The sequence below is a fragment of the Strongyloides ratti genome, assembly GCF_001040885.1.
Source record: "Strongyloides ratti genome assembly S_ratti_ED321, chromosome : 2".
Classification (NCBI taxonomy): domain Eukaryota; kingdom Metazoa; phylum Nematoda; class Chromadorea; order Rhabditida; family Strongyloididae; genus Strongyloides; species Strongyloides ratti.
In genome coordinates this window covers 10,137,464-10,149,862 of record NC_037308.1, presented here as the reverse complement: position 1 = coordinate 10,149,862, position 12,399 = coordinate 10,137,464, and the positions used below count along the sequence as shown (strand labels likewise).

Sequence of the window (12,399 nt, the reverse complement as noted above, 5' to 3'; positions counted from 1 at the left end):
CAATTACTTTCTAAATGTTTCAATATTATTTTTTTTATTTTATTTTAATATTATATCAACTAACTTTAAAATTTATTTTTTTTTGTCCAAATATTGAAATATTCTATTTTATCTTAAAGCCAATGTAATTTTATCTTAAGCATCTTATTATTTACCTTCTATAAAGTTGTTTTTGAAATACTTTTATAATTCCTCTTATTCTTTTTTATTTTTAACATATTGTTACACATATTTGTGGTGAACAATAAAAATTCAATAGTTAAAAAATTTTTAATCCTCCTATAAAAATATTCCTTTGCACAAGTAATTTTGTTGTTGTGTAATATCTTATATATAACAATATATTATTCTGTTATGAGGTTCTTTTTTGTCTCATTTAACATATCACACTATACTTCCTCCTTTTTTTTTTCCTTCATTTTGCCATTTACGATTTGAAGTACAAATTTTTATTAACATTTAAAACTTTTAAATGCTAATTTTTCTTATTCTCTCTTTACATTATTATATAAATTTCTAGATATTTTAGGCAATAGATTTACTAACTTTAATTATATTTTTATGATATTCCAATACATAATGCTTATGTTTTTTTTTTATTCTATATTTTTTCTAAACAATTTTAGAAAGTAGTAATTATATTAAAAAAGAACATAATAGTGCAAAATATAAGACTAAGTTAATTATTCTCTCAATTTCCCTTTCTTTTTTTTAATAACTTTTAAACATGACAATTTCTTTTACTACATAAATTTTATTTAAGATAAATATTTTCCTTCTTTTTTGATAAAATGAACTTTAAGTGGCGTATTTTAAAATGAATATCTCTTTGACGCTTCTTCAATATTTTTATTCCTACTAATTTATGCATTTTTTATTATTATATTCTTTTTTTAATACTAAAAAAAAACATAAGAGAAATAAATCTTTAATTTTTTGATTTTAAATATAAAATATATATAATATGATGAAAGTTAAATATTACATTATTCATTTGATTATATTTTGGTCATTAATTTATTTTATTATTCATCATGAAAAAAAAGAAACTTTTTGATAACAAACTATAATTGCTCAAAGACCATAAACAAAACATTTTTAAAAGTTAAAGTTTATTTAAGGTTTTAATACTTTTATTTCTCAATGATCAAAAGGAAATTAAAAGAAGGCATAAAACTTATAGTGTAGTATAAATGAATATATATGTTCAATATATTTATTTTTCACATTTTAAAATGCTTCAATCTTCCTTTCCCTTTTTATATACTTTAATCAAACCTTAACTAAGAATGATTTTTCTCCATAATTGTTTGATTTTGGTTTGTTTACCTTCACCTTTTTATATATTAACTAGCGATAATCTTTAATATTTGTTTCTCTTCTTTTTGCTGTTATTATTTTAATTTTTTCTTATCTTTTTCTATGCAATAATTTTTATAATTGTGAATGGAATTTGATAAAAAAATTTTTATCATCTAAATCTGTTAAATTATTTTTTGAATTCTTTTTATGTATTAATTTATTTCATTAATTAATTTTTATATTGAAAAAATAGTGTTCTTTTTTTTTTTAAAATACATTTTTGTTGTTTTTATTAAGTAAATTAAAATTTTTACAATTAATATAATATTACCTTGAGCTATCATTGAAAAATTAATTTTATAATGGTCATACAACAAAAATGTAACTAATTTTTTTTTGTTAATATAATCTTTATTAATGCTTATCTATCTTTTTTCTCATCATAAAAAGTTAAAATATATTTTCAGATTAATCCCTAAAAGTTGTCGTTAGAACTAAAATATATATATATATTTTAGTTATATAAGCATATTAATAATTTTAATAATATTTATAAATTTAAGCCAATGTACCATTACTATCTTTTTAAAATAGATATCTAAATATAAAAAAAAAAACTTGTAGTATAATCGTTATATCTCTACCATCATTTAATGGTAAAAGCTTATCACTAGATAAAAAGTATAATATCAATTGTTTACGCTTCAATACTAGTATTCTAAAGTTAATTTTGAAATGCTCTAATTTTTCAATGTAGTACTTTTTTTTATTTTGTAAAATGATCTTTTATCTATATATACTTGTAAATATCGATACAACATTTTTATATTTATTTTTTTTTTATGATAAACTTAAGTTTTACGTACAAATAGATATTCTAATTCTTTAAAAGGACTATAATAAATCTTTTTTATTATTATTAAATATTTAACTCTAACAAACAAGAAATTAAATAGTATAAAATCATTTTCGTTTAACTGTTTTCCTTCTATATGCATCAAACACCACGTGAGCGGTGGTTTTCGGTTTGTGATAAGAAAGTAAATGTGTATGTAATTTTATATGATATAGTTATAGATATTTATATGCCACATTCCACATATCCTTCACATGTGGCTAATAGTAGATTATTTTTAGAAAAAAATTAATTTTATAAATTATTTTTTTTTTTCAATTTTGCCAATATATATATATATATGTGTGTCTACCTATGTATATATATAAACTTTGTTATTTAAAAAAGTAATCTGATGTCAAAATAAATTTTTATTTGTTTATTTTTATAATATCCTTAACAAGTAAATATATATTTGTTACAATGCATTGACTTTTTTTTGTCATTCCTACTTAGTAGTCAATAGATTCCACCCATTATTATAAAATAAGCATTTTTATTTTTTTTTATATTTTTTTTTTATTTGTACTGTAAATTTAATAAAAATATATATATATAATAAATGTACTTATATGATGAAAGAACTTAAGGATATAAAATAAAAATCTGAATTTTTAATGCTTCTTTATTAATAAAAAAAAAAATATATAAATAGATTTTTAATTTCACTTTTACATTATTAGTCCATAAAACTAACAATATTTAAAATTATTTATATTGTTGTAGAGTAGTTATTTTTTTATATAAATAACTTAAATATATATATAGTTATTTATTTATTTATTTTTATATATTAATTAATTCATTCTTAATGAGATATATTTAAAAAAAAAAAGAATTATATAAACTATTGTTATAAGAAAAATAATATTTTAAAGGATAAATACCATTATATTTATATGACAGTTATATAAAAAAAAGTTAATTGTGTTGATATATTTTTGTATCTATGATATTTTATTAATATTTTGTTAAATATAAAGATATATATATTAATTAGTATATTTAATGTCATGAATTCATTTGTTATTTAGCAAAATATTACTATTGTTAAACGTCTATTTTAGTTTTATTAGTATTAAAATAAGTTTTATTTATTATAAAATTTTTTAATATCATAGCATAGAAGTTAACTAGTGGAATTTTTTTTTATCTTTTCTACTCTTGTTAAATGATAAAAATATACAGAAAGAAATATATATAAAAATTATGTAAAGTTTACATAACGATTTAATTATTCAAGTACCACCATAAATTACGAAGCACTCAAAAGTATGTCTACATTAAAACATTATTACTTTTTTACTAATATTAATTTTATAATATTTTCTTAAACAGTTTATCATTTTTCTATTGTTTTATCTTGATTAATTAATTATCAATAATATAAATTATTACTTTTCTTAGTGCTATTATTTTTTTGTTATATTTATTAATAATATATCTATAAACGAAAATCTATTATTGGAATGTTTGCTGGTAAAGCAAATTCCCTAAGACATGCTCTTTATAAACGTCATAAGTCAGACTCATCATCCTCCGGTTCATCATCAAAAAATTCAAATTCTTTAGCACCAGCTCCGATTCTTGAGGATGTTGAAAAACATGATAATTTTATGATATTACGTAAACCTTCTGCTACAAAATCACCAAGAGGACGTGTGAAAAGTTCTACAGATACTTCTCAAAAAGATTCATACCTTTCTACTATTAATATTGAAACTAGTTGTACATGTGGAGATTTTTTTCCACAAATTAAACAAAAAAAATCTACACCAGTTTATTCACAATTATCATTGATATGTCCTTTACATGAGAATCCATTACATTTTCGATCTAATAGTGCCTCACCACATATCTTCAATTCACAAAATTTTTTAAGTGGTCCTGTATCACCCAGAAACCCAACAAATACTTCTGTTCCAATATTAATACCATTAAGATCAAATTCTGCTCGTAGTGGAACATCTTCTTCATTAAGTTATTCTAACAGAAATTTATTTATTGCAACAAGACTTGACTCTAGTAGTGTTTATGACTTTGAAGATTGGAATGATGCTCTTGAATCACGTAAGTTTAATAAATATTAACAAATTTTTATTTTTAGAGTACCTTAGCACATATGCATGTTGAGAACAGTCCAGGGATAAGTTCAACATCTTATCATATGGGACTGACAGAGATAAATAAGATTATATTTGGTTGGCTTTTATAAAAAAATTTTTTAATAATATAATTCATTTTTTTTTTTTTTTACAGAAAATCAAGATGCTGTATATTCATTATTTATGAAAGCTCACAAATGTTATGATGTTATACCAACATCATCAAAATTAGTAATATTGGATATTGAATTACCAGTTAAAAAAGCATTTTTTGCTTTAATATATAATGGTGTCAGAGCAGCTCCTTTATATGATTCAAAAAAACAAGAATTTGTAGGAATGTTAACAATAACAGATTTTATATCTATTCTTGTTAAATATTATAATAAGGATTCTACACATGAAGGTATAAAAGAATTAGAGGAACAAAAAATTGTTGAATGGAGAGAACAATTTAAAGAGGATGGTAATTTAAAAAAATTTATTACTATTGATCCACAAGAAAGGTTAGTAATATAAATATTTATATAAAATATTATAATATATATATATATATTTTTTTTTTAATTAAATCTATCTTATAGTTTGTACAAGGCAGTTCAAATGTTGTGTGAAGAGAAAATTCATAGATTACCAGTATTAAATTCAGGGACGGGTAATGTAAACTATATTCTAACACATAAAAGGTTGATTAAATTTCTGAATTTATATCTTAATGATCTTCCAAAACCTACATTTATGGATAAAACACCAAAAGAACTTGGTATTGGTTGTTGGGAGAATGTTATATCAATATCTATTAATACACCCCTTGTTGAAGCATTAAAAATATTTTTAGAAAAAAGAGTATCTGCATTACCATTAGTTGATGATGATGGAAAAGTTGTAGATATTTATGCTAAATTTGATGCCATAAATTTGTGTAGTGATAAGGCATACATTAATCTTGATATTACTGTTAGTGATGCACTTAGTCATAGGAATGATCTTTTTGAAGGTGTCAAGACATTCCGAACAACTGATTCATTAATTAATATTGTACAGATTTTAGTTGAATCACAAGTACATAGACTTGTTGCTGTAGATGATGAAGATAAAATATTAGGAATAGTATCATTAAGTGATATTCTTAGATATCTTATATTGGATGTACCTAATTCTTCAAAGAATAAATCTTCAACGGATAACAAATCTACTATTAATAATACTAATGATGATTCCACAGTAAATATTGATGAAAATGGAGTATCTTGTATTTCTATTCACAACACTACTACTCGTTAATATAATATTTTTTTAAATTATATTTTTTAACTACAATTCCCATTTTTATTTGGGGATTCATTTTTTTTTTTTTCTATGTATGTATTAACACTATTAAATTAAAAATACTCTACTATAATGTTTATCTGCCTATATCTTTTTTTTTTTTTCGTAAAATTTTTGTTATTAGAACAAAAAATTAAAAAATGATAAAAAAAACCCAAATTGAATTTAATTCTTCTAAAAAATAATTTTTTTTTTAAAATCGTTGATAATAATAAATATAAACAATTTTTTTAAATTTTTTTGTTGTACTTTTTTTTTTATTTTTCATCATTTTCTTTTGGTGGTAGGTATGTTTCACCCTCCCGAAACAATTTTTCTGCTGCACCTTTTCTATGGTAACCATCTTTATTATTTTTTACTACCCAAAAATCATCAATTATTCTATCTTCAGCTGCTGATAATTGTTGAAAATGAATATGTGTTTTATTAAAAATTTGCATAACACTAAAACCATAATCACTACTTCTAAAAGCACTCCATGGACCTGGTTGTTTAATAAATGTATCAGTATTCTCTTGACATCCAGCACTTCCTGATATTATATGTACTGGAGCTATTGGATCAATATATGGATTTGGACCTTTTTTCATAACTGTTCTATTGTAAACGGGAAACATCCTTTCATATGTATGTTCATGTGCCCAAATTTCAATATCAACAGAATTTTCATAAAATAATTTCTCTAACCCATATGCATGTGTTATAGGAAGACCAGTACGTATTATTGAATTGAAATACCTACAATCATCACCATCCCATGTTGAACAGTAAGCTGGTCTATGACCCATACTTATTAACCAAGAATATTTTTCTCTGTTATCATTTGCTGTATGAAGATCATTAATTAACCATTTCCATTGATTAAAAATTTGCATCCATCCATAATTAGTATAGAAATAAAATTCTGTACTAAAAGCAGTAAAATGAGCATGACCAAGATTAAAACTATAGAAATGATTATCATCAGTTGAAGGCATTGTAAATCTATTAACATAATGTGAAAAATTATTTGCTGATTCATGATTACCAACAACTGCCATATATGGAATGTATGCTGCAACAGGTTCTATTTGCCTAAAAAATTGATCACCAAAATCTCCATTATTAGTATTAAAATTGTAAGCAAAATCACCAACATGTAAGACAACATCAATCTCATGTCTCTGAGCCATCTCCTGTAATTTTCCTAATGATCTAGCATTAATATTTCCCATATCACCAAAAACAGCATATCTATATCCACCATCAGGTCTTTCCTGTAATCCATAAAACCAAAATATAGAACTCCATCCATATTTAGAACCAACATGATAAAAATATCTTTTTCCTGGTTGTATATTTTCTATTGTAGCTGTATGAATATACCTTTTTTTTCCTTCATTAAAAAGATGAACTTTTGCCTTGATGATATTATTTAATTTATCAATATCTTCTCCATACTCAACATAACTATTGAATGTATCATCAAAAGTTAACCATGTTACAATTAATTTTGTTACATCCCCTTAAAAAAAAAATTATTCAATATTTAAATGATAAAATATTTTTATAAACAAACCTCCATATGATAGATGGATCTGTTCCGGTTGTGAAAAATCAGGACCAACATTTGGATTACCATTCATCCAATGGGGAATTCTTTCATCAGTCAAATAATTTTTAAACTCCCCAAATTGTATAACAAATGATAAAGTTGTAAAAATAATGGCGAAATAAAATATGCCATAAGTGTTGCTAGAGTTTTTATAAATAGTAGACATATTTTTTATATTTATTATTAAACGTTATTTTTAGTAATATGTTTAAATATTTGTTTTTTTTTTGATTAAAAAATATGAAAAAAAAAAATTTTTTTTTTTTAATTTTTGATTGATAGTATAATAGTTATTGTTAAAAATGATATATAATGTTTATGAATATTTTTACATTTTCTAAAATCATGTATAAATACTTTATCTTATCTTTTTTTTTAGATATGATTAGATAAATTTTTTGCTTTTTATACTTTTTATTTGAAAAAATTGTTGTTTTTTTTTTTATTTGTATATCAACTAATTTTATCAGTATATTATCATATGTGATTAAAAAAGTTATAGTATGATAATTTTTTTTTTTCAATTTTTATTATTAATATTTGTATATATTTATTTGACATTTTATTAAATTGAAAGAATTATAAAATAGAGCATTAGCACTATTCAATAATATAATATCTGTTATGTATTATGTTTTATTATGAATAGAAAAGTAAGAATAAGATAGAAAATATTGCATTTGACATTAGTGTTTAACATATTTCTCTATCCATCTACAGCATCGATTTTTTATTATATTTGTAGTAATTCTTTTCTAGTTATCTTATTATATTTATTGTAACAAACCAAAAAGAAGTGCAAAAATTCTATACATTTTTTTTTTTGTCAAAATTTTCTTTGCAAAAATTTTGGTGTAACTTTAGAAGAATAATAAATTTTTTCTAACTAAATTTAAAGAATTTTTTTTGTCTCTTACTCTTTATCAATTTAATACTAATGATATTTTATCTTTACCATCATATATCTTATGGTATTTTTTATATTTAATGGAAACTAAAAAAGAAAAAATTGATATATTTTAAAATTTAAGAGATGAAATATGACAAATATAAATAAGGAGACATTAAATAACAATTTTAGTTGTGAACTTAATAATATTTTCCCATTAACGGATACTATTTCAACAACAAATAATACTATAAAATTTGATAATAAAAAAGAAAATAACGTTTTGAAGGAGGAGGAGGTAGTGGATGATAAAAATAGAAAAAGTTTAGATATATTAAAAAAATATCGTAAAAAATTATTTACTAGTAGTATGGATGAAATAATTCCAAATTTATTTGTTGGAAGTTTAAGAGATTCTATTAGTATAGATCAATTGGCTAAAAATAAAATTAAAAGAATTGTTAGTTTGATGAGTTATTTTCCTAAACAAGATCATCCCCATCATACTAATATTAAAACTTTAAAAATTCAAGTTGAAGATAAATGTTGTCAAGATATTTTGACATTTGTTCCAATGATTAATAGTTTTATACATAAAGGAAGAATGAATAATGGTATGTTTATTAATATAATTTAAAAAAAAAATTTTTTTTTATTTATTTAGAAGCTTGTCTTATTCATTGTTTTATTGGAGCATCAAGAAGTGTCACAGTAACAGCATTATATATTTTAAGTGTTACCACAATATCATATAATTCAGTATTAAGTTTAATAACATCAAAAAGACTATCTGCCTCACCAAATATTGGATTTAGAATGCAACTTCGAAAATTTTCACTTGATCTCCGGGATAATGAATATAGAAGATTAATGCTTGAAAATGATGATAATGATGAGTCGAAAGAAAAATTTGAAGAATTATTTAAAAATGACAAAAAAGTGACGTCATTTTTGCCATAATATTTAATTATATATATTGTTAAAAATTTATATTTTTATTTGATAATTGATATGTAGTAAAATATCTAAAATTATTATACACTTTATCAGTTAAAATAATATTATATATTAATCTAAAATAACAAATCAAATTTTTTTTATACTTCATCACTTTTTTCATTGTTAAAATAATAGAATAACAGAAGAGGGTAAAAGACATTTATAAATATAATTTTAATATAATGAATCACAATTTGATTAAGCTAACATCTATTATATATGTTTTATCTTTTTATTAATAATCTTAATTCACTTTAAATTATCACTATAATATAAAAATATTTATATTATATTTTTAATTTTATAAAATTAATAAAAGTAAAGATATTATATTATTAAAAAATGCTATTTATTTTAACAATTTTTATTATAACTTTTATTACCATTATTAATGGTAATTTTTATGAATGTAATGATTTTAAGGGAAATTTTCCTGCTGAAATAAGATGTTTAAGGCAAAAATTAACATTATGTTTAGAAGGTAATGGTATTAATTATAATTATCATAATTATGAAAATTTTAAAAATCCTACTAATATGTCATGTTGTGGAAAGATGAGAGAAGATATAGAAAATATAATTTATAAAAAAATTGAGGATATTGAGGGTAAATTTAAGAATGAAATAGAAAAAATGATAGAAAATTATGAACAAAAATTAAAATTAATTAATGTTAAATTAGAAAATGAACAAATTAAAAATGAAGTAAGTTTATTTTTTTTTTGTAGATAATTTGTAGAATAAAAATTTTTTTTATTTTTAATTATCAATTGTTGTTTTTGTAGCGTTATATAAAATTAATGACTAAAAAGGTTCATCATTTTAATAATAGTGAGTATATATTTATTGAAGATAAAGTTTCATGGTATGCAGCTGAACATGCCTGTTCAAAATGGGATGGACATTTAGTTTCATTTTTATCAGAAGAAGAAAATAATTTTGTTAAAATGTTACACAAAACAGTTATATGGACGGGATTAAATGATATACAAAATGAAGGTAATTTTATTTTTACCGATAATTCAGAAACTAATTTTATTAATTGGAAACCTGGTTCACCTGATAATAAAGAACATAATGAAAATTGTGTTGAACAGGATAGTTATGGAAAATTAAATGATATTTTTTGTTTTATGGCTAGACCTTATATATGCAAAAGATAAATAAATATAACAAAATATTGATAATAATAAAATAATTTTATCAGTAAATATAATCTAAATGTTTAAAATAATGTCCTTGACACGTTTTTCATTTTTTTTTATATTATATTATATACATAGAATATATTACACCCCTTTAATAATAATAAAATAAATAGATTGATTATTAATTAAAATTCCTATTTTATAAAAGTTGTTAACTTTATTAAATTTAAAAATGAAATCTATACTTATTACTGGAGGTTTAGGATACCTTGGAACAAACTTTGCCAATTATCTTTTATCATCTCAAGATAAACCTTCTATTGTAATACTTGATAAAGTATCAAAAAATTCATCTTTAGAAAGATTAAATAATAAAAATGATATTTCAATTATTATTGGTGATATATCTAATGAATTATTAGTTAAAAAAATTATTGAAAATTATAATATTGATACAATTTTCAATTTTGCATTTGATACCAATATAGAAGAATCATTTATAGATATGATTGGTTATTGTCGTAACAATTTTGAAGGACTTACACATCTTCTTGATGGTGTTCGTCATTCCTCCAACTCATCAAAAATCAATTTTATTCACATCTCTACAGAAGATGTCTATGGAACATCTAAAATTTGGAGTGAGACAGAACCTACATATCCATTAAATCCTGTTGCTGCTAATCATGGATCATGTGAAATGATGTTAAATGCTTATGCTAAAGGATATCATATAAATATAAAAATTGCTAGACTTGCCAAACATGTATATGGAGGTAAAATGGGAAAAAATAATATAATTAAAAGTATTGTTCAAACTAATCTTGCACCATCAGCTTCAGAAATATTATCACCATTATATATTGATGATGCTATTAAAGGAATTTTAGCAGTAGCAGAAACACCAGATGAATGTGCCTCAATTTATAATATTCCATCAGCCATCTGCCTAACAGAAGAATCATTAAAAGAATTTTGTAATAATGGTAAATTAAAAGAAGAAACTGTTAAGATGTCAAGTGATAAAATATTTAAAAAAACTAACTGGAAACCAATTGTAACACTTGAGGAAGGAATTAACAAAATTAAAAAAGAACCAACAACATCAAGTGTTATTGAAAATAATACAAAATTGGCAAAATTTTTAATCTTCGGTGGAAAAGGATGGATAGGAAATCAATTTTGTGAACTTTTACGTAAAAATAATATTGAATATGTGGTTAGTCAAACTAAACCAGGATTTGATAAAGATGAAACAGTTGAAAGTGAAATTGTTGCTGTAGCTCCAAGTAATGTTGTTTCAATGATTGGAAGAACACAAGGTCCTGGATGTGGTAATATTAGTTATTTAGAAGGTGGTCCAGATAAATTAAATGAAAATATAAGAGACAATTGTTTTGGTCCATGGATTTTGGGAAAAATGTGCCAAAAATTTAAAATTCATTATACATATCTTGGTACAGGGTGCATATTTCAATATAACGAAGAACATGGATACACAGGACCAGGATATAAAGAATTAGATGATGGAAATTTCAAAAATACTTCCTATTCAGCTGTTAAACTTTTTACTGATAGATTACTTAGACCTTTGGATAATTGTTTAAATGCAAGAATAAGATTACCAGTAAATTATGAAAATAGTCCAAGAAACCTTGCAGCTAAAATGATTATGTTTAACAAAGTTATTGATATACCAAATTCAATAACTATTCTTCCAGATTGCTTACCTGTACTTCTTAATTTATCATTAGAAAAAAGTACAGGTACTATAAATCTCGTTAATCCTGGACCAATTAACTTTACTGAATTTAAAGAAATTTATAATAATTTAAGTGGAAAAAATGAAGAATATGAGGTTCTTGATGTATCCACAAATAAAGAAATGGTTAATACAAGAGCTCATTGTATACTTGACACAGGAAAAATAATCCACCATAAACCTGATATAAGATCAGCTGTTGAAGGTGTTAAAGAAGCTTATCAAAAAATTCTTAACATTAATTAAATGATTTAATGTTTATTTTTTAAAAACAAAAACTTGTTTTGAAATAAAAATTTAGTCTTTACTTCTGGTAAAATTTTATTATTATCATACAACATATGTAAATTTTAGATTTTGACATTAAGTGAAATAA

The 12,399-nt window shown here is 22.1% G+C and overlaps 4 protein-coding genes across 4 annotated transcripts; 3 read left to right on the top strand and 1 right to left on the bottom strand.

Moving 5' to 3' along the window:
* Positions 1-3,666: 3,666 nt before the first annotated feature.
* Positions 3,667-5,586, top strand: SRAE_2000322300 (IP17340p; the record flags this gene model as incomplete). Its single annotated transcript, XM_024654391.1, has 4 exons — positions 3,667-4,267; positions 4,315-4,398; positions 4,457-4,808; positions 4,887-5,586. The coding sequence occupies 4 exons, from the start codon at positions 3,667-3,669 to the stop codon at positions 5,584-5,586; spliced, it is 1,737 nt and encodes a 578-aa protein (XP_024507767.1).
* Positions 5,587-5,888: 302 nt separating this feature from the next.
* On the bottom strand, positions 5,889-7,256 carry SRAE_2000322200 (Iron/zinc purple acid phosphatase-like protein; the record flags this gene model as incomplete). Its single annotated transcript, XM_024654390.1, has 2 exons — positions 5,889-7,135; positions 7,190-7,256. 2 exons carry the CDS (start codon positions 7,254-7,256, stop codon positions 5,889-5,891), a joined length of 1,314 nt encoding a protein of 437 aa, XP_024507766.1.
* A 1,009-nt stretch (positions 7,257-8,265) lies between these two features.
* Positions 8,266-10,276, top strand: SRAE_2000322100 (AT07276p; the record flags this gene model as incomplete). Its single annotated transcript, XM_024654389.1, has 4 exons — positions 8,266-8,728; positions 8,779-9,053; positions 9,537-9,818; positions 9,899-10,276. 4 exons carry the CDS (start codon positions 8,266-8,268, stop codon positions 10,274-10,276), a joined length of 1,398 nt encoding a protein of 465 aa, XP_024507765.1.
* Positions 10,277-10,493: 217 nt separating this feature from the next.
* On the top strand, positions 10,494-12,269 carry SRAE_2000322000 (dTDP-D-glucose 4,6-dehydratase; the record flags this gene model as incomplete). The annotated part of the gene is made up of 1 exon (XM_024654388.1): positions 10,494-12,269. The coding sequence occupies one exon, from the start codon at positions 10,494-10,496 to the stop codon at positions 12,267-12,269; it is 1,776 nt and encodes a 591-aa protein (XP_024507764.1).
* Positions 12,270-12,399: the final 130 nt, after the last annotated feature.